Source organism: Chiloscyllium plagiosum, unplaced genomic scaffold (assembly GCF_037043375.1).
Source record: "Chiloscyllium plagiosum isolate Xiang-an unplaced genomic scaffold, Cpla_swu_hap1 HiC_scaffold_37, whole genome shotgun sequence".
NCBI classification, from domain to species: Eukaryota; Metazoa; Chordata; class Chondrichthyes; order Orectolobiformes; family Hemiscylliidae; genus Chiloscyllium; species Chiloscyllium plagiosum.
This window is the reverse complement of record NW_028270175.1, coordinates 40,944,581-40,965,414: the sequence shown is the minus strand read 5'-3', so window position 1 is coordinate 40,965,414 and position 20,834 is coordinate 40,944,581. Positions and strand designations below refer to the sequence as shown.

General features: G+C 42.2%; 1 protein-coding gene across 14 annotated transcripts in view; it reads right to left on the bottom strand.

Annotated features, from left to right (window-relative positions):
• Positions 1 to 4,763: 4,763 nt before the first annotated feature.
• The window catches only part of hspg2 (heparan sulfate proteoglycan 2), a 530,612-nt gene continuing 514,541 nt past the window's right edge, over positions 4,764 to 20,834 (bottom strand). For all 14 annotated transcript variants that reach the window (XM_087980629.1, XM_087980631.1, XM_087980637.1 and 11 more), the window contains 6 exons: positions 16,593 to 16,668; positions 15,170 to 15,248; positions 13,929 to 13,999; positions 12,234 to 12,317; positions 11,779 to 11,882; positions 4,764 to 8,665 (listed from right to left, as the gene is read on the bottom strand). In XM_087980629.1, coding sequence (XP_087836755.1) covers positions 8,493 to 8,665; positions 11,779 to 11,882; positions 12,234 to 12,317; positions 13,929 to 13,999; positions 15,170 to 15,248; positions 16,593 to 16,668 — 587 coding nt within the window. In that variant the 3' untranslated portion in view covers positions 4,764 to 8,492. The remainder of the gene's footprint in view (positions 8,666 to 11,778; positions 11,883 to 12,233; positions 12,318 to 13,928; positions 14,000 to 15,169; positions 15,249 to 16,592; positions 16,669 to 20,834) is intronic.

Sequence of the window (20,834 nt, the reverse complement as noted above, 5' to 3'; positions counted from 1 at the left end):
CTGGGTGGGTTGCGCTTCGATGGGTTAGTGTGGACTTGTTGGGCCGAAGGGACTGTTTCCACACTGTAAGTAATCTAATCACCATACTAGGAACATCATCAGTGAGTCTCCGGATGAAGCACTGGTGGTATAGCCCGCTTTCTATTTGTGTGTTTGGGTTTCGTGGGTTGGTGATGTCATTCCCTGTTGTGATGTCATATCCGGTACTTTTTCTCAGGGCGTGGTAAATGGAATCCAAGTAAATGTGTTTGTTGATAGAGTTCCGGTTGGAATGCTATGCTTCTAGGAATTCTAGTGCATGTCTCTGTTTGGCTTGTCCTAGGATGGATGTGTTGTCCCAGTCAAAGTGGTGTCCTTCCTCATCCATATGTAAGGGTACTAGTGAGACAGTCGTTTTGTGGCTAGTTGATGTTCATGTGTCCTGGTGGCTAGTTTTCTGCCTGTTTGTCCAATGTAGTGTTTGTTACAGTTCTTGCACGGTATTTTGTAAATGACATTACTTTTGCTTGTTGTCTCTAACATTCTCTCCACCTTGGCCCTGTCAAGACCCCTCAAAACCATTCATGTTCCAATCATTCCTTTGAACTGCCAGAGAAAGTGGTGGATGTGGGTACAATTACAATACTTAGAAGACATTTGGATAAGTGCATGAATAGGAAAGTTTTGGAGGAATATGGACTGAGCGCAGGAAGGTGGGATGAGTTTCGTTTGGGAACATGCCCGGTGTGGACTAGTTGGACCAAAAGGTCTGTGTCCATGCAGTATGATTCAATGAGGAGAAAGTGAGGACTGCAGATGTTGGAGATCAGAGTCGAGATGTGTTGTTGGGAAAGCATAGCAGGTCAGGCAGCTTCCAATGATCAGGACAATCAACATTTCGGTCACAAGGCCTTTATCAGAAATGAGGCTTGTGGGTCAGGGCTGAAGGATTAATGGGAGGGGAGTGGGGTTGGGGGGGGGGAAGGTAACTGGGAAAGCAATAGGTGGATGAAGGGGAGGGAGAAGGTGATAGGTCAAAGGGGAGAGTGATGGACAGGTCCGCAGGGCAATGCCGAGTTGGAGGCTTGTGACTGGGATAACTTGGGAGGAGGGGAAATAAGGAAGCTGTTGAAATCCATATTTATCCCATGTGGTTGCAGGGTCCCAACTCGGAATATGAGGCGTTCTTCCTCCAGGCGTTGGGTGGTAATGGTTTGGCAGTGGAGGTGGCCCAGGACCTGCATATCCTTGATGGAGTGGGAGGGGGAAGTTGAAGTGTTCAGCCATGGGGTGCTGGGGTTGGTGGGTGCAGGTGTTCCAGAGATGTTCTCTGAAATGATCCGCAAGAAGGCATCCTGTGTCCCCGATGTAGAGGACATCAATGATGATTCAATGACTGTAGACTAAAGATATCAATGTACACGACAGTACACCTGCTCCAGTGAATTAAAAAGCTTTTATTGTTTAAATAAAATGCATTGAACACAGACAGCAACAGTAGGTTCACTTGCAAATACCAAGGAACCTGCTTAAGCACCAAACAAGTGGCATTTTTGATATATAGTTGCCAGGACTATTTTTTTTACAAAAGTCTTTAAACAGTTCTGATTTGGTAAAGAACATAATGTCCACTGGAATCTAGTTTCAGTTACATTTCCTCACACCAGGCCATGCCACTCAGACTGTTACATTCTCCCACACCTCCTCCCCCCCCCCCGCCCCACCCCTAAACCCATGACAGCTGTGTACAGATGTGTAATGCTAAATGGCTGTTACAATCTTCTGTATATATTAGCAAAATGCTACGCTGTATTAAGAAATAACTTATCACCATTTCCTGTGGCTGCCAATGTTTTGTTTTCAGTCATGTCTCCAAAGCAAAGCAACTCCACTCATAGTAAGAACCTTTCCAGAGTCTTTAGCCCCTTCACGCTGTGGTGTCTGAACCTGCTTAAACTGACAACTAATTGAGACATTGAGGCACCTCAGACTGAGTGCCTGAAAGCTGCCAAAGTGGCACCAGTTGTATTCGCTAGCACCAAGTACAGATCCTTGTGTTCTGTTGTCACAGTGACTGAGGTAGGAGTTTTGAATGTGATGGTCCAAAAATAATGGAGGCCACTTGGGAAATTATAGGATAAAGACTGAGGTTGGCTGATCATTTTGGAATGAGCCATAGGTAACAGCACAGCAGGATCATTACTAAAATCAGATTCACGTCCTTGAAAATGACACATGAAAAGGAAAAGAACTCTTCTTGGGAGGTTGCTGAGAAAAAAATAAACCTGAGTATTGCTGAAAAACAAACCGTTGAAGCCTTTTATCTTGCTCTCATCTGGGCAATTTACAAGAATAGCAATTTCAAGGTAAAATCTAACATTTATATTGCATAGAAGGAGTGTGCTGATTGTTGGGAAATGGACTCTAATTGGCAAAGACAGCCAATGGGAGATGACGACCTAGTGGTATTGTCACTGGACTGTTAGTCTAGAGACCCAGGTAATGTTCTGGGGGTCCAGTTTCAAATCCCACCACGGCAGGTAGTGGAATTTGAATTCAGTAAAGAAGAATCTTGAATTAAGTAACCATGAAACTGTTGTCAATGTCAGAAAAATCCATCTGGCTCAATGTCCTTTAGGGAAGGAAACTGTCATCCATACCTGATTTGGCTTACATCTGACTCCAAACCCACAGCAAAGTGGTTGACCCTTAACTGTCTTCTGGGCAATTAGGGATGGCCTAGCAGCAACACCCTTATCCCGTGAATGAATTTTTAAAAAAAGTTGGGAAAAACATGAATTCAGGTCCAAGTGCTAATTAATCAACACACTCATCCCATACAGTATAAATTCCGGTTTTCCTTGAACTGGTATTCTTGTGAATTGTCCTGATTGTGCAAGACAAGAAGCTTCAATAATATGTCTTTTTCTTGCAACACTAAAGATTAACCTGGGTAGAAGCAAATCTCGAAGGCAAATTGTGAGGCAGCAATATCAAGTTTTTTAAAAAAAGACAATTTTCATGAAAGCCCTTTTGAAAAAGAATGCAATGTTCTTGTTTCCCTATCCAGATCTATCACTAGGTAAACTCAGGATTTGCTGTGCTAATAGATGAAGCCATTTCTTCAGTGAATGCTAATTTCTGAGCTGCCCCATTTTAGCATCATGTGCATTCCTGAGGCACTCCCAATACAGAAGGCTGTGTGTAAGTAACCTGGACCATATGTTGGCAGTGAGTTTGGCAGATAGTCTCAACTTCTGATTTTGTAAGATGACTGTATTTGTACATGATTTGGAGAGGCCGGTATTGGACTGGGGAGTCCAAAGTTAAAAATCATACAACACCAGGTTATAGTCCAACAGGTTTAATTGGAAGCACTAGTTTTCAGAGCACTGCTCCTTCATCAGGTGGTAGTGGCGTACACAATTGTAAGACACAGAATTTATAGTAAAAGTTTGCAGTGTGATGTAACTGAAATTATCCATTGGAAAATACCTTGATTGTTTGTTAAGTCTCTTATCTGTTAGAATGACCATGATAGTTTCACTTCACAAAACGTTTTAAAAAGTTACAATGTAACTCTGCAAGTACAATTTCACCCCACAAATGTATATGTGTGCATGTGTGTGTTTGTGTGTCTGGGATGGTGGGTTGTGAGTGTCTGTGAGAGAGAGTGTATGTGTGTTTGTGTGTGTGAGAGAGTGCAAAGGGGTCTAAATCTGAGAGGGGATGCATGTGTGAGGGTGCGTGTGTGTGTGTGTCTGGGTTGGGGGGGTTGTGTCTGTGAGAGTGTATGTGTGTGCGAGTGTAAAGGGGTCTCACAGACTTAGACCCCTTTACACTCACACACACATATACACTCTCTCTCACAGACGCTCACAACTCCCCACCCATATACGTTTGTGGGGTGAATTTGTACTTGCAGACTTCCATTGTACTTTGCTCAAAAACTGTATGAATCCATGTAAGATTTTGTTAACTAATTTTTTAGATTAGAATCAGTCTAAGCATTATGGCACAGACAACAGACACAAGGGGCTAACACCTTCAACATATTATCTGGCCTGACACCAATTGTTACAGTTAACCTGAGAATGTAACTTCTAAAAAAACGTTTTGTGGTTTACATCTGAAAGAAGTGAAACTATCATGGTCATTCTAACAGATGAGAGACTTAACAAACAATCAAGGTATTTTTCAATGTATAATTTTAGTTACATCACACTGTAAACCTTTGCTATAAATTCTGTGTCTTACAGCTCTACAACTACGTGATGAAGGAGCAGCATTCCGAAAGCTAGTGCTTTCAATTAAACCTGTTGGACTATAACCTGGTGTTGTGTGATTTTTAACTTTGTATTTGACACAGAGTTTGATCTTGTCATGGTGGAACCATCAGGTTATGCCTACTACCAATCATCGTTCTCTCTAATGAGAGAGCGCGGTCCTCTCGGACTACAGAAACATTCACTTTCCATACAGCAGAGACAGAACATTGAATGCCAAATCAGGCTCATGCTCTCTTGTAACCTAAGTTCTTGCAAGAGAAGTGGCCGCATCAGGTGGCCAGGGAGTGAGTGCTAAACAAAAATGAAATAGATTCAAATCCAAGTTTCTGAATCAGTGCCATTAGCTGCACTTGACAACTGTGCAATCAGTCCTTATTCATGGTAACCTATGAGAGAAGAATCATTTTGGCAATTGGACAATAGTGGGCTTCCAATATCTCTGATGTTGTACCATCATTTAATAACATTCACACAGACTGAAATGTCAAAAAGAAATCAGAGTATGAGGGTTTACTTCCATCAAAATTAAAAGTACATATTTTTTTAAAAAAATCAGCTTCCAATTGCTTTTTTTAAAAATAGTTCAGTTATATCCTTACTTACCAAGTCACTGAATAACCTCCAAATGGACTGCTGCTTTATTTTTTAACATAACAATCTACATTGCAAGGCCTTCGCTCTTGGTGTCAAAAAGTTAATATAACAGAAAAAAAATTTCCTTAAACAAAAAAATACTGTTTATCCTTCAGATATCTTTAGTGGGTTAATACAGCACATGGAACATGCAGGTCCCAGCTAGTAGGATGGTTAGATCTGAATAGTTATGTGAGTGAATGTTTTTGCTGAAGGACTGGTGACAGGTGAGCCTTGGTGCCAAATGTTCCCATTTCCGTATTTAAAAAATTGACAAAATGTCAATCTATTTTGAAGTCTCAGCTCTAATTGCTGGATCCAGATTTTCCCTTCACTGCTGCACAGTTTTTGATACTTACTGCTCATTTCCTATCTGCAACTCTAATAGAAATGAACAGCAAAGTATAAAGCCATTGTGTCACCCACAACAGGGATCAGGTGTGAAAAGTGAGTGAGAAGTGTTAATATATCTCAACATGTGGATAACTATGATTGTAGCACCGACAGAAATACGCCATTAGGATGCATACCAGAGTCTGTATCACTTCTCTGGCTGCTTCACTCTTTATTTGACCACATTGATATTAGGAAGTCAAATTTGTAAAATATGGTTAACACAAAATGCATAAAAATGCTGAGAGGATGCATTCTAAATACCCATGTGACAATGTGTGGGGATTATTGGAGGCACTGGCCTCTTCCTAGGGAGGTAACATTAGGAAATCACAATAACTGGCAGTTGTGTATTAAGTTGCTGTCTTCACTCTGGAACCAGCCAGTATAACGTGCAGACCTGTAACTGCCAAGGGGAAAGAAAGAAACTTCTATTCATCTTATGAAGCAATACTATAATCCGGGTACGTATTGATTATTTCCCTTCTGGCCCCATTCTTCTCCAGTCCCATTCACCCCACTACCTTGACTAGAGAAACAAAGAACTTGTATACTAAACAACTTGCAGGATGAAAACTGAATTGGATTACTACCAAGATGCATTTCAAATTAATGGCAAAGGGGAACTTAGTTTCCTAATTGTTCCAGTAGTCCACAGCACTAGTGCCTAATTGAAGATGGTGTAGAGGCTGGTGGCATTCCTCGTATGGTTTCCTAAACCAGAGTCTGAATGAAATACTATCACTTTCTAATGTGCAGTCATGACCATCAATCCCCAAAGAATGGTGAGAAGAAAAATGAAGCCATTACAAGTTATTCCATTGAACAAAGAAAGAATAAAATTGTGTTTTTCTTATGGCTTAATAGATACATGCGACAAATCTATGGCACATCTCAAACCTGCTCCATTTAATCGGAACATACACTTGATAGGGAGCTGAACTGCTGACTCAGTGACTGAGGAATCGGGTTTGTTAATATTGCAGATTACAGAAGAAAATGTCTTTGGATAAAGAAGAAACAGAAAAAGATCAAATATTACAATAACATTCAAGGATGTTGCGCATACCATCAAAATGCATAGTAAAATGTTAAGAGCGCTAACATTGACTTCATGTGATCGCCCTGGCTACACTCAGAAAGAGAGATGTCAGTAGTTTGAATAAAACATCAACACTGCATGGGTGCTCTGGTTTGTTTTCTGTTTAGGAATTTTTGTTGAATATTTGTCCAGCAATTTTTTTTTCATAAAAGGTTCACAAGATGGCTCTCTCAATGAATACATCAATTCTGAATAATACTCAAAGGTCTTCAATTGCAAAGAATAGTTTAACCTTCAAAGTGAAATATCAATCCTTCATTAAACATTAAGTATGGATGTTGGAACCTTAACCTAAAGCCCCACGAATGGAGCAAGGATGTGTTGTTGGTACCAGAGATTGGTGCATTTGCACCTCATTGTCTGATTTGTGTGCTTACTTCTTTCTGTAATGTTTACCTGCTCCCTTGGTATTCCAGTAATGCCAGTCACCGCATTATCAACAGTTCCAAGAGAGCTCTTTAGTTAGAAGGTAGATGCCAATGTTGATCACCAAATTTAACTCAACTTCCTAAACCTTTATACTGTTTAAAAAATATTCAAATCCTTGAGGCAATTGATAGGGTCAGCACATTGGGAGATTAAGAAAATCTCAACATCTTCAGGTGGATTTACATCAGCAGGCCAGCACAATACAAGAACAGAGAGATTCATCAGATTCATTTTTGTGAAGTGGCTAATCTGTCAAATGAAAGGAGTCAACAAACTGAAAAACAATATAGACATTGACCAAGGCCTTGTTCATAAGGTAAAAGGGCACTACCTTCTTGGAAGCATCAGTGACTTCCTCGCACCTGGGAGGTACACAGTCAGAACAGTCTCATGTCCAACCTTTCATAACATCCAACTCATTGTTAATGAACTGAGGATTTACAAACATTGATGAGGTAATGAAAATTTTTATCCTGAAGACCATGCCCTCTAATAGTCCATTGTTTTAAAAGTCTGGCTCTTGCTGAACTCCTCGACTTCAAGACACAACTGTCTTGAATAGATGCATTTATGTAAAAGGCATATGAAGCAACGTGGGATTAAGTTTTGTATTAAAAATATATTATTCTGAGGATGTGAGTACTCTGAAAAAGGTTGGCTTTTATTGTACATCTCTAGTTACGCTGACAGCATTAAGAATGAAATGGGGGTCTGGAGACAGGTATTGATAGTTTTCATCAGCCCAAATTCAATTTTCCCTGTTGAGTTTTGAACTCTCAATCCCTGGGATTGCTAGGCCAGCACTGTACTACTACACTACTAACAAAGTGAGCTTTCAGAACAACGTTGTCCCTAAATGTGCTTTGACATTACTGATTTCTGGTTACCTAACCCTAGGATGTCAAACCCTCATGGTGAATCTTACATATTCAATGGCCACCTTTGGGAGTATGTATCCTGACCTGCACATTTCTAGTATTTGAAGATGTGGCATTTTATGCCAATACACAGGGTATACATTCAGGAATAGGTTTAATCATCTCTCTGGACTTCAGCACATGCTGATTAATTGGAAAGCTAACAGTGTATGTTCACAGAAAATGCCTGCTAATTCAATAGACAGAAGTAAAGTTGTTATAAATGCTTGACATTTTTCTACACTGGTACCAATTCAGATCTCTGTATATTTTGTACAATTATAGAACTTCTACAGTCGCCAACCCTCTGATATTTCAGTACTTCAGGTACGCAGCTTGTGAACCTTTGTTGTAATAAAATGAGTGATGACTGAACTGGCCTACTTCATTTCAAGTCAACACCAGCCAGGTCAGAGTCGGTACTAAAATTCAGAGGCAAAGGTGGAAGATTGGTTACCAACTGTTCCTCTTCACTATTATCCCAAACTTCAGTGCTAGAGAAATCTAAGTCCATAGGATCTTCTGTCTCAGGATAATGCTGGTGTTCTTGAATGGCTCTTGTAGATACAAAATAAATCAAGCTGAGTTGCTAAAACCCTTCATTCAACGGAATACAATGGGCTGACATTGTGATGATTTGTTTTTTTTGGTTAAAGAGGACTGCATTAAAGAACACAAAACAATCCAATTTAATAGCAGCAAAGCACCTTTCCCAGAAGTCTCTACTTTGCCTTTAGTGAGTACGAATGCCTATGATGGACACTCTCGAGCATTGACCCCTCCCTCAGCGTGAACTCGCAGATCGACTGGTTGAACCTGATGTTGGTCTGGTCTTTTATTTACAAGGACCACCTTCCTGATGCAGCCGGTAATTCCTGAGGTGAATTTACCACCTGTAAAATGTTTAACATCTGGGGCACCACCTGAGAACAGAGAGGAAACATTACATTAGGGAGGAAGTATGGAAATTCAGCTGCAATGATTTTTGGCATGCATTTAGAGCATGTAGAAAGGCAGGCTGCAAACAGTGTTTCCAGTCCCATTTACGTTTTTATCCTTTGTTCTTTCAGAGGATGTGGGTGTGACTTCCTACAGCAGCAATTTCTAATTACGCCTTGATCTGAGTAGCTTTCTTGACCATTTCAAAGGCAGTTAAAAGTCAGTCATTGTTGAGGGCATGGAGTCACATATAGGCCATCCCTAAGGGATATTAGTGAACCAGATGGGTTTATACAACAATTGATAATATTTTCATAGTTGACATGACTGAAGTTAGCTTTCAAATTCTAGAACTGAATTTAAATTTCACCAGTTTTGTCATGCTGAGGTCCGAGCCCAGAACACTGGCCTCGGCCTCTGACCTACTAATCCAGTGAGATCGTAACCACACCTTCACCTCTCCTGAATCAGGGTGGAAATAGAAGAGATAGTCACAGAGTCATAGAAATGTACAGCATGGAAACAGACCCTTTGGTCCAACCCGTCCATGCTGACCAGATATCCCAACAAGATAGTCCACCTGCCAGCACCTGGCCCATATCCCGCCAAACCCTTCCTCCTATTCATATACCCATCCAAATGCCTCTTAAATGTTGCAATTGTACCAGCCTCCATCACTTCCTCTGGCAGCTCATTCCATACACATACCACCCTCTGTGAAAACGTTGTCCCGTAGGTCTCTTTTATATCTTTCCCCTCTCACCCTAAACCTATGCCTTCTAGTTTTGGACTCCCTGACCCCAGGGAAAAGACTTTGTCTATTTATCCTATCCATGCCCTTCGTAATTTTGTAAACCTCAATAAGGTCACCCCTCAGCGTCCGACAGGGAGTAAGGCAAAAGACAGAAAATTACAGGCCAATTAGCCTAACCTTGGTCATGGGTAAGATTTTGGAGACCATTGTGAAGGACGAGCTTTCTGAATACTTGGAAAAGTATGATAAACTGGGGAAAAATCAGCATGGTTTCATCAGGGGAGGTCATGCCTGACAAATGTGCTAGAATTCTTTGAGGAAGTAGCAAGCAGATTACTCATTGGCACTCAAGGAGAACCAATGGATGTTATTTACCTGGACATCAAGGCCTTTTACAAGTTGCTGCACAGGAGGTTATTGAATAAGATAAGGGCCCATGGTGTTAGAGGCAAGGTGCTCGCATGATAGAAGCCTGGCTGTCTGGCAGAAAGCAGAGAGTGCGGATAAACGGGTCTTCCTCAGAATGGCAGCTGGTGACAAGTGGTGTTACTCAAGGGTCAGTGTTGGGATTCCGCCTTTTCACTTTATACATTAATGATCTCGATGAAAGAACTGAGGGAATTCTGGTTAAGTTTGCAGACACTACAAAGATAAGCAGAGAGGCAAGAAGTATTGAGGCGGCAAGGAGGCTGCAGAAGGATTTGGACAGGTTAGGAAAGTGGGCAAAGAAGTGGCAGATGGAGTACAGTGTGGGAAAGTGTGAGGTCATGCACTTTGAGAAGAAGAACACAAGCATAGACTATTTTCTAAATGGGGAGAAAGTTCAGAAATCTTAAGTGCAAAGAGACTTGGCAGTTCTAGTCCAGGATTCTCTCAAGGTAAACTTGCAGATTGAGTCAGTAGTTAGGAAGGCAAATGCAATGTTGGCATTCATTTTGAGCAGACTTGATTATAAAAGCAGGGATGTACTTCTGAGGCTCCATAAGGCTCTGATCAGGCCAGATGTTGAATATGGCGTTTAGTTTTGGGCCCCATATCTCAGGAAGGATGTACTGGCCTCGGAGCGGGTTCAGAGGAGGTTCACTAGAATGGTCTCAAGGTGAAAAGCTTAACGTATCAGGAACATTTGAGGACTCTGGGTATATACTCGATGGAGTTTAGAAGGACGAATGGGGGATCTAATTGAAACTTACAGAATACTGAATTGTCTGGACAGAATGGATGTTGGGAAGATGTTTCCATTGGTAGGAGAGACTAGGATCCGAGGGCACAGCCTTAGAGTAAAGGGAAGACACTCTAGCACAGAGACAAGGAGAAACTTGTTCAGCCAGAAAGTGGTGAATCTATGGAATTCACAAATAGAAACTTATTAGCTATGATTGAATGGTGGAGCAAACTCGATGGGCTGAATGGTCTAATTTCTGCTCCTTTGTCTGATGGTCTTATGGACAGGCAGGACAAACATGTAAGTAATGTTTCTCGCTGAGTAATTAAAATTAAATCAATACATTGTTTCGTTACCATGAATTATTGAATCAAAGTTTGACTTCTCTTATTCACAATGAATGATAACATTTGATGCTCTGATCTCCTGCATCTGCAGTCCTCACTTTTTCCTGCTGATATTGATGTCAATGTCATAAAGTGCTTTCAGGTATTTGAAAGTGTGATGATCAGACAAGCAATTGATATTGAGCTACTTAAGGAGATATTAGCTTGAGCTAGCAGCCCCAAAGTTTAGTGAACATGATAGGTTCTGAGGAATATATTAAAGGAGGAGAGGCAGAGATGGAGAGGTTATAAGAAGGTAATACCAGGGTCTGGTGGCTTTGCAGCTGTCGTGGAGAAATTAAAATGTGAGATACATAAGCAGCTGGAATTAGGCTCTTTATGAGACCTGACGTGGAAACTCACTGGTAACCCTCCTCCCAGTGACTCAAAGTTGTGAATTCATTCCCATATTACAAACTTAATCACATACTCTAGGTGCATCTAATACTGAGTTGGTTCTGCACTGATTAAGGTACGATCTATCAGAGGAGACCTCATACCAAGGTATTGTCTGTAGTATCATGTGGCTGTAAGATACTACAAGAGATAATCTAGTTATTTACCTCGTGGGATCTGGCTGTTGCTTGGCCCTCTACTGTAACTATAACCACACTTCCAAGCTAATTAATTGCTTGTTAATAGCTTCAGGTTAGCTGGGATATGTGTCTCTTACTAGATCTAAAATGCCTTCTGATGTGACAGGAGAAATGGAGGTTTATCAGTCATAATTTCAAGGTTTGACATGCCATGACCTGGGCTGACGAGAACTGCTCAATGAAAGTCCAAACTCACCCAAGTAGACACTTCCCCTCGTGTTTACCATGACCTTGTCTCCTTTGGATTCTCCCCTCACAATACCATCACCATCCAATTGGATATATCCTGATTTTCCTTCCCTGTGGAGAAAAACATTGTTTATATTCCCAACAGATGCCACCTGTCCATCATTCCGGAGGTTTTGAAACCAGGAAGCATATACGGCCTTCCCCTGAAGTTGTGATAGGGGACATGAGGAATGTTACATCAGCCAACGATCCTGTTGAACAGTCCAGCAGGTTTAAGGGGCTACTCCTGTTCTTATTTCTTCTGCCCTTATTCTTGTGTCTATAATTAATTGAATTTAGATTCCTTTAGCTGCATGCCTGGGATTTGAATACATATCTCCCGGAGCACTGGGTGTCTGCATTTCTAGTCCAGTAACATTAGTATTCTGATACAAATATAATAAATGTTTTCCATTTCCTTACCGCACAGCAATTATTTTATGCCATTCTCCATCATTGATTGGATCTTCTGAGAGGATATTGGCTTCACCACTTCCCAGTTGGTAACTGCATGGAGAAGACAACATGTGAAGAGCTGTATCAAACAGAAGTCACAGAAGAATATGCTGCTGCCATGTCACAATTTGGAGGCATATTGGGAACATGAGTTGGAACAGGAGCAAGGCCATTCAGCCCTCGTGGTGATGGCTGATTCGTACCTCAACTCCATTTACTCAGCATTGCTTTGTACCCTACAATAATTTACCGATCCTCCTCATGACAGCTTCAGGTGACCCAGCCACAGGTGACCCACTGCCTTTTACAGGACCGAATTTAGGATTTCCACGATCTTCCCCAGCTTCAATCAGAACTGAACCAGCTTAATAATGCACTAACATTATGGCCCTTGATCTGGATTTCTCCACCAGGAAAAATAATCCCTTTGCATTGAGCCTGATGATTCACTGGGTTAGAGCTCAAGCTCCTCAACCTTCTCAGCTCTAGGGCGTAGAGCATGATTGAAAAAAAGCATACTGTCATCCACGGGGTACCTTGTATAATATTTTATGATAATAATTGAAAGTGATTAGGTAGTGACACCCAGCATCATTAGTTATATCAGTTTCTATAACTTTTTGCAGCACACTTTAACTGAAAATAAGAACAGAGAAATGAACCATTACACAGCAGTAGAAATAGTTGATGGTGCCAAAAAAAATGGCTCCAAGTTCATCTTATTAATGGGGAGGATCAATGCACTATTTTAAAAAGCAGCAGAAAATCGAAAGGATAACAACAGACTAGGAAATCAATTCAATGCTCCTATCAGCTCCCCCTGCTGCTGGTTTCATTGTAAAATGATACTGGAGTTTATCATCTGTTCAATCCTGCAATGTATTTGATACACTAAAGAATAGGCAATGCTGGAGAAACGCTGGCACCATTTGTGGACAGAAACTGAGGTAATGTTTCAGGCTGAGATAATTGACATTAACTCTGTTTCTCTCTCCACGCATGCTACCTGGCCTGGTGAGATCTTTTCAGCACACCCTGTTCTCATTTCAGATTTCCAGCATCTGCTGAATTTTTTTTATTTCTAGAGTTTGATTGCTTTGTGTGACACGTGCATGATTTCACAGACACATGGGCTCTGCATCAGAAGAAACCACGAGAACAAATCATAAGTTTCACTCCTGTGCAATATTGAGGGAATACTGCACACTTGGTGAGGGATCTTTTCTGGATGAAGTAGTAATTGAAAAATCCCACTGTCTCAAAGCACCATCCCACACAAAACTGTAGGCAGCATGGAGCCCCTGTTAAGATGGTAGAAGGAAGAAAGGGAGCATTAAGGAGTGGCTAAGACCATTACATACATTTTGATACCATTGCTGTCCATCAACTTGTGAATTTGGCAAATTAAAATCACACAATGTCACAAAATATGAAGCAAGGGATGAGGATAGAATAGCTATGGAGTAGGCACCAAGGAGTATATGAATATTTGTGCATGCTTACATGTACAATAGGGGCAGAAGAAGCAGGGAGAAAATTACATCAGATAGATTTGCATTCTGGACCTAACGCTACGTGAACACATGGAAGGAGAGCTTTTTGAGCCCTGGATGAACAAACAGGATTTACCTGTTGACTCACATCACACCTCGCTTGCCTTACCTAAAGAGCACGTGACCGTTTTGGAGTCCAAGAGCAACAAAGTCCTTTCCTTTTCCATTTTCTCCCTGTTTCTATAAACCAAAGAAACTCTCTCATTAACAAAACCAAAACTAGTGAGCTGAAAAGTACACATGATTTGGAAACACCAGTGTTAGACGGGGGTGTACAAAGTTAAAATTTACACAACACCAGGTTATAGACCAACAGGTTTATTTGGAAGCACTAGCTTTCAGAGCGCTGCTCCTTCATCATAAAAGATGAGAGACTTAGCAAACAATCCAGGTCTTCTTCAATATATAATTTCAGTTACATCACACTGTAAACTTTTGCTATAAATTCTGTGTCTTACAATCTTATTCTCCACAACCACCTAATGAAAGAGCAGCACTCCGAAAGCTAGTACTTCCAACTAGATATGTTGAACTATAAAATCTGGTGTTGTGTGAAAAGTACACAGTGAGGCAGGGGAAAGCTTAACATTTTCTGAGGACTTGAAGAATCTGTTAGTTCTCTTCTGATAACACTGGATGTCGTTCTCTTGGTGAGATATGATATTGTCAACCCCTGATTGAATACTGGAGTGTATGCTGAGCGTAAAATTGCCCAAGATTGTGAACAATGACAAGGATTGAGAAAATATCTAACAACTGAATTTAAAGCTGTGAAAACATCTAAAATGCCAAAGTTTGATTTTATGAAAATTTAAATGAATATTCATACTTGCATGTTTCTTCTAATGTCTCATTTTTTTCTCACATTTCTCTCGCCTGTTATAATTTCTGATCTTGATATTTATAATGGTAATTCCCAATGTAAACCTGTCATACTGTGATTATACCTTTCCACCAGAAGTGGTACTGCCTTATGTCTCCCAGTTCCTCAGCCAGTATTGCAGAAACATTCCTGCACTCTAACCAATTTTCTTTCTTAACATTGTTCTATTAATTACAAATAACAATATAAATAACATTATTATTTCTAAACCAGTACAAGTTGCACAACTGTACTACAGGGTTGAACTACAGAGAAATATGTGGCCCAAATGATATCACTCCCTGGTGGTCAGTATGTCCTCTGCTTTACCGCTGCCTGGTATATTGAGTGGAATCTTTTTGTATAGATCAAACTGGTGTTTAAGTTGCACAGAACAGATTGAAAGGTTGCAGTATCGCAACGAATTTCAACAAAATGCATGTTCCAGATGTTTGCTTTGATTTGTCAGTAATATTTGAGGCACTTACCACTCCCTGCCACAGCAGGATCCCATCACGTGATGTTGTACGAACCTCCATTTCAATGGTTTCAGGGGCAGTTGGAGAACTGTGACAATTAAACCACAGAATTGTTAAATGGAAGCATATAAAATCCTCTTAATACCTTGCCCATTGTGCCTAACAGGGAACAAAAGCCTCTGGTTTATGCAGTCCACAATGTCTTTGGTCATTCTTGGTGGAGGAGGGTAGGATTACTTCTGCTCTAGGTTGGGCTGGAATATGCTATGAGGCCTGGGCATTTGGCCTGAACCTGGTGCATCCAATTTTGTTACATCCAATAGGCCTCGGTCAAGGCAGAACCTTCACTCAGTCACCTAAGGTAGCACGCAACACATGTGACTGGGGCAAGTGCGTTTTATCATCCTCATTCCAGTCAATAGGCAGTCCCCTGTATAACCCTGGAAGGCCACAGACTGGTCACTGCCCAAATAGGAATGGGCACTCATTGGGTGATTAATCCTGAGTCATTGGCTAGAACCAGTCTCTGTCTTTATTCAGAATGCTGCCATTTCATTGGTCTATCTGTAGGTACTTACTCTGTATTAAGGAGTTCCCCAACATTCACCTTATCTGTAATGATCATCTGCCAAATGTCTATGTGTGTGCTTGTGTGCGTCTGTGTATGTGCGTCTGTGTGTGCGCGCGCGTGTGTGTGTGCGCGTGTGTGTGCACGCGTCTGTGTAGGAGGTGGCAACAACACTTATTAAAGTTGTAGGACCTCACCTCTGGCCTCAGAATATCTGACAGAATCTGTGTTTGGTGGAGTAATCTCAGCCTCTGAACAAACCACAGAGTCATACAGCACAGAAAAATACCCTTAAACACAACTGATCCATACTGATCAAGTTTTCCACACTAAACTAGTCCCATTTGCTTGCATTTGGCCCATATCCTTCCAAACCTTTCCTATTCATGTACCTGTCCAAATGTCTTTTCAATATTGTAACTGTGCCTGCATCTACTACTTCCTCTGGCAGTTCACTCCATATACGAACCACCCCCTACAGGAAATATTGCCCCTCAGGTTCTTTTTAAATGTTTCTCCTCTCACCTTAGAAAAATGCCTTCTAGTTTTGAAATACCCTATCCTAGCGGAAAAAAAAACTTTGCTCTTCACATTATCAAAGCTCCCCATGATTTTATACATCTCTGTATATTCACTCCACATTTTAATTTCATAAGGGGAGAAAAAAATATCAGGATTTCGATATATTTTTAAATCTACATTCTACCACCCCACACCTATCACAACCAGAAATGATGTACAACGTTGTCAAGTTAAAGATCCTTATGGAGCACTGGTCTTTTCACACATGGTTTAGAATGTAAACCTCATAGCTGGAGGTGGTTGAACTGAACATCAACTCTCATTACCACCCATTGCTCTTACCTCCTTGGGAACATCTGTTTTGGCAACACAATGTATCCTCCATCATGGAAGAAGGCTCCATATTGCACAGGAGAGTCTGTATAAAACAACAGTAATAAGAGTTTATATCAGTAAGCAAGTCTCAGTCATCAAGCACCTTCCTTCATACAATGAAACCTTCTTTGTCCACACTGTAGAAATCCTATGGAGCGTCTTAGAAACATATTCCTGAACTACCTCAAGCAATGTTAACTCGAGGTTTCATTATCACCTACTAATCCTTAAAATCTTCCATTCTCACGAAGGGGTTTTCTTTTGATGTAATGTTCATTTGTAATATGTGAATTAGGAGGAGATGGGGCTAAACCTTCATGAGATTGTACTGCCTTGCTACTTAGTTAACAAAATTCTTGCCATCTTGGTGTAATCTCACTAGTGGATCTCTGCTCTACTAGGGCTTCCCAGGAAATCTCCTGGACATTGAACCTTTAAAATCAATGATGCAATCGCACCTTTAGCCCCGACCATTGTTCTGTCACTTTTAATGCAACATTGAGCTGTGTTCATTAGATTTTAACATCAGGGCTGCTCCCAGGAGGTACATTGCAATTCCCACAATCACTGCAAACAGCAATGGTAAAGACAGTGACTGCAGCTGCTGTGATAATCCAGGTGGGCAGTACTTCACAAACAGCCCAACAACAATCTGCAGCATTCATCTCAGTCATTTCCACACATCAGCAACAGCTCAATTACAAATTTACATAAATGAATCTTGTGTTCCACCTGTCTCTGTATATTCCTTAATGCTGTTCTAAATTCAAAATGTCCTCTTTCCTTGATGACTGGAAAACTGCATATCAGAGATTCTCTTATCATTTCCATGGGACTTTGTGTCATTGTGTCCAAATGAACCAATAATGGACTACATCCCACTTTTCCTATGTCCAGGGATTCACCAACAACCCCCTCTTCAAAACACGGCCAGTCCCTCCAACCTTCCTCCTCACTTCCCAGCCCTGGTCTAGCTTCTCTCCCCTTTCTGCTCAGTTATAGTCTTGCATCTTCCTCCCAATGACAGCATCCTGGGTCAAGGTAAACTCCCCAACAATAACGTAAGGCTGGGGGGTGGGGGGGGGGGGGGGGGGTGGGGGGGGGGGCGATGCTGTTCCCTATAATGATCCAAGTCTGACACCAATCCTTGTGGGAGACACTTGAAATAAGGCTTGGACATTAAAGTGAGACTGGGCATCCTGCTGAACTTGGAGATTTCCTGAACATCCCCATCCCAAGTTGAAACCAACCCTAATCCTCTGTTGCAGCCTTCTCATTGCAAGCCAAGGAAGCAAACAGCAGAATACAGTGAATTGAACCTAGAGGTCGCTACGAACCCCTATGTCCACACATGACCACTACCTCAAAAAAGTTTATCCATAACACTCTGGTGGGCTGTATAAAGGAGAACTTTGCACTTTCCCTGTTAGGGAATTGACACCTTATTTCCCTTTCCCTTTCGCACCTCTTTCAGGCGTGCGAAGTTATGCGGGAGACACCCAGGAAGTAATGTGACAAGAGAAAGGACTGGGGAGAGAAAAGAAAGGTAACATCAGAGGCTGAACAAGGTTGTCAGTGATACTGGTTCCAGTTTCCATTATGGACCCTGAGCTCTATGCTGGTTGGCGCCTCCTAATGCGATAATGGTGGCCAAAGGGCAAAAGTAAGAATTATAATTTTAAATCACCTTTCACAATGTCCGAAAGTATTCATAAACCAAAGAATGACTGTGGTAATATAGCATAACTGGCAAGTAATTTACACAGAGCAAAAGACCACAAACATAAACTAGGTAGTCTGTCCCAGGTTGATGTGCAACTATTGGAAAGGACATACTGGGCATGTCCCATGCTCTTCTTCAACAGCATTGTGGGATCTTCTGTGCTGACTTGAAGAGGCAGATGGAATTGAGTTTAATGTCTCATTCAAAAACTGGCACCTCTGGTGGAGCAGCATTCTCTCAGAAACTGTGCTGGATTGTAAGCTTGAGCCATGTCTCACACCTTCAGAATCTTACAACTGTAATCTTCGCATCTCAGGACCAATGGGAAATTGCTCGATCTAATCCACATGGAGGAATAGTTAAGACATGAAATGATTAACTAAGGGATCCATGTCTACGAGGTGCCAAGGTTTTGACAGGCAAGTGAGGTAGCCATTATTTTATGAAGGTTCCCAAACAAATGTGAAAGAAATGGGCACATCTATACTAAATGAAGGATGCTGGAACACAACTAGGTAACTCCAGAAAATCATTTAAAAATTGGCCTAATAAGGAAAAAGAGTACTAAATTAATTGAAACTAGACACCAAACCTCTAAGAGAGGCTTAAAGTGCTGTCACTTTGGACTCAAAAGTTTACTCTTGTTTCTCTCTCCACAGATGCTGCCAGACCTGCTGAGTTTCTCTGATACTTTGTTTCTTTTATTTCTGAATGCCAGCCTCTGCAATTCTTTGCTTTTATATGAGAGAACTGCCCTGCACGCCCCCCTCTCCCCACTAAAACCCCGTCAGCCTGGATCATATTTATAGCTACACTATATCAAGGCATAAAGCAACATTCTTCATGAAGATTGGAGAAGCCTTCAAAGTGTGTCCGATGCCTATTGTAGTACAAGTCACAGGATGAATTAGAATTTCTCATTTTATTATCAAAAGCTGTCACCCACAACTCAATAGAAGAGCTCGTGCCATTGAGTTAGGAGCTTGGAGCCCAGTCGAGGAAGTGGGGCACAAAGCACACTGAGGTTTGGTTGGACTGTCAGAAAGGCCATCTTTTGGATTAGACATTAAATCAAGACTGTGTCCGTGCCCTCAGTTGTCTGTTAGAAGCTATTTGACGTTTCTGCCTTTTCCTGATGCCCCAGCTAATATTTATCCATCACCAAAAAAAGCTTATCTGGTCAATATTACCACGGATGTTTCTGAACACTCGCACCATGCAAATTAGATGCCATGTTTCCTATATTAGAACAGTGTTGAAAAGTGTGGTGCTGGAAAAGCGCAGAAGGCCTGGCAGCATCCGAGGAGCAGGAGAATCGATGTTTCAGGCATAAGCCCTTCTTCAGGAATGAGGCTGGTGTGCCAAGCGGGCTGAGTTAAAAGGTGGGGGGGGGAATTTGGGGGAGGGACGCTGGGAATACGATAGATGGAAGGGGGTGAGGGTGATAGGCCAGAGAGGGGATGGGGGTGGAGAGGTCGGGAAGAAGATTGCAGGTCAAGAAGGCGGTGCTGAATCCGGGGGTTGGGACTGAGGTAAGATGGGGGCAGGGGAAATGAGGAAGCTGGAGAAATCTACATTCATCCCGTGTGGTTGGAGGGTTCCTAGGCGGAAGATGAGGCGCTCTTCCTCCAGGCGTCGTGTGGCCAGGGTCTGGCGATGGAGGAGGCCAAGGACCTGCATTGTCCTTGGCGGAGTGGGAGGGGGAGTTAAAGTGTTCAGCCACGGGGCAGTTGGGTTGGTTGGTCCGGGTGTCCCAGAGGTGTTCCCTGAAATGTTCTGCAAGTAGGCGGCCTGTCTCCCCAATATAGAGGAGGCCACTTCGGGTGCAGCGGATGCAGTAAATGATGTGTGTGGAGGTGCAGGTGAATTTGCGACGGATATGGAAGGATCCATTGGGGCCTTGGAGGATGAGGGGGGAGGTGTGGGCCCAAGATTTGCACTTCTTGCGGTTGCAGGGAAAGGTACCGGGAGTGGAGGTTGGGTTGGTGGGGGGGTGTGGACTCCCTCATCAGGTCCCCTGCAACCGCAAGAAGTGCAAATCTTGGGCCACACCTCCCCCTGCACCTCCTTCCAAAGCCCCAATGGATCCTTCCATATCCGTCGCAAATTCACCTGCACCTCCACACACATCATTTATTGCATCCGCTGCACCCGATGTGGCCTCCTCTACATTGGGAAGACAGGCCGCCTACTTGCGGAACGTTTCAGGGAACACCTCTGGGACACCCGGACCAACCAACCCAACCGTGCTGTGGCTAAACACTTTAACTTCACCTCCCACTCCGCCAAGGACATGTAGGCCCTTGGCCTCCTCCATCGCCAGACCCTGGCCACACGACGCCTGGAGGAAGAGCGCCTCATCTTCTGCCTAGGAACCCTCCAACCAAACGGGATGAATGTAGATTTCTCCAGCTTCCTCATTTCCCCTTCCCCCACCTTATCTCAGTCCCAACCCCCGGATTCAGCACCGCCCTCTTGACCTGCAA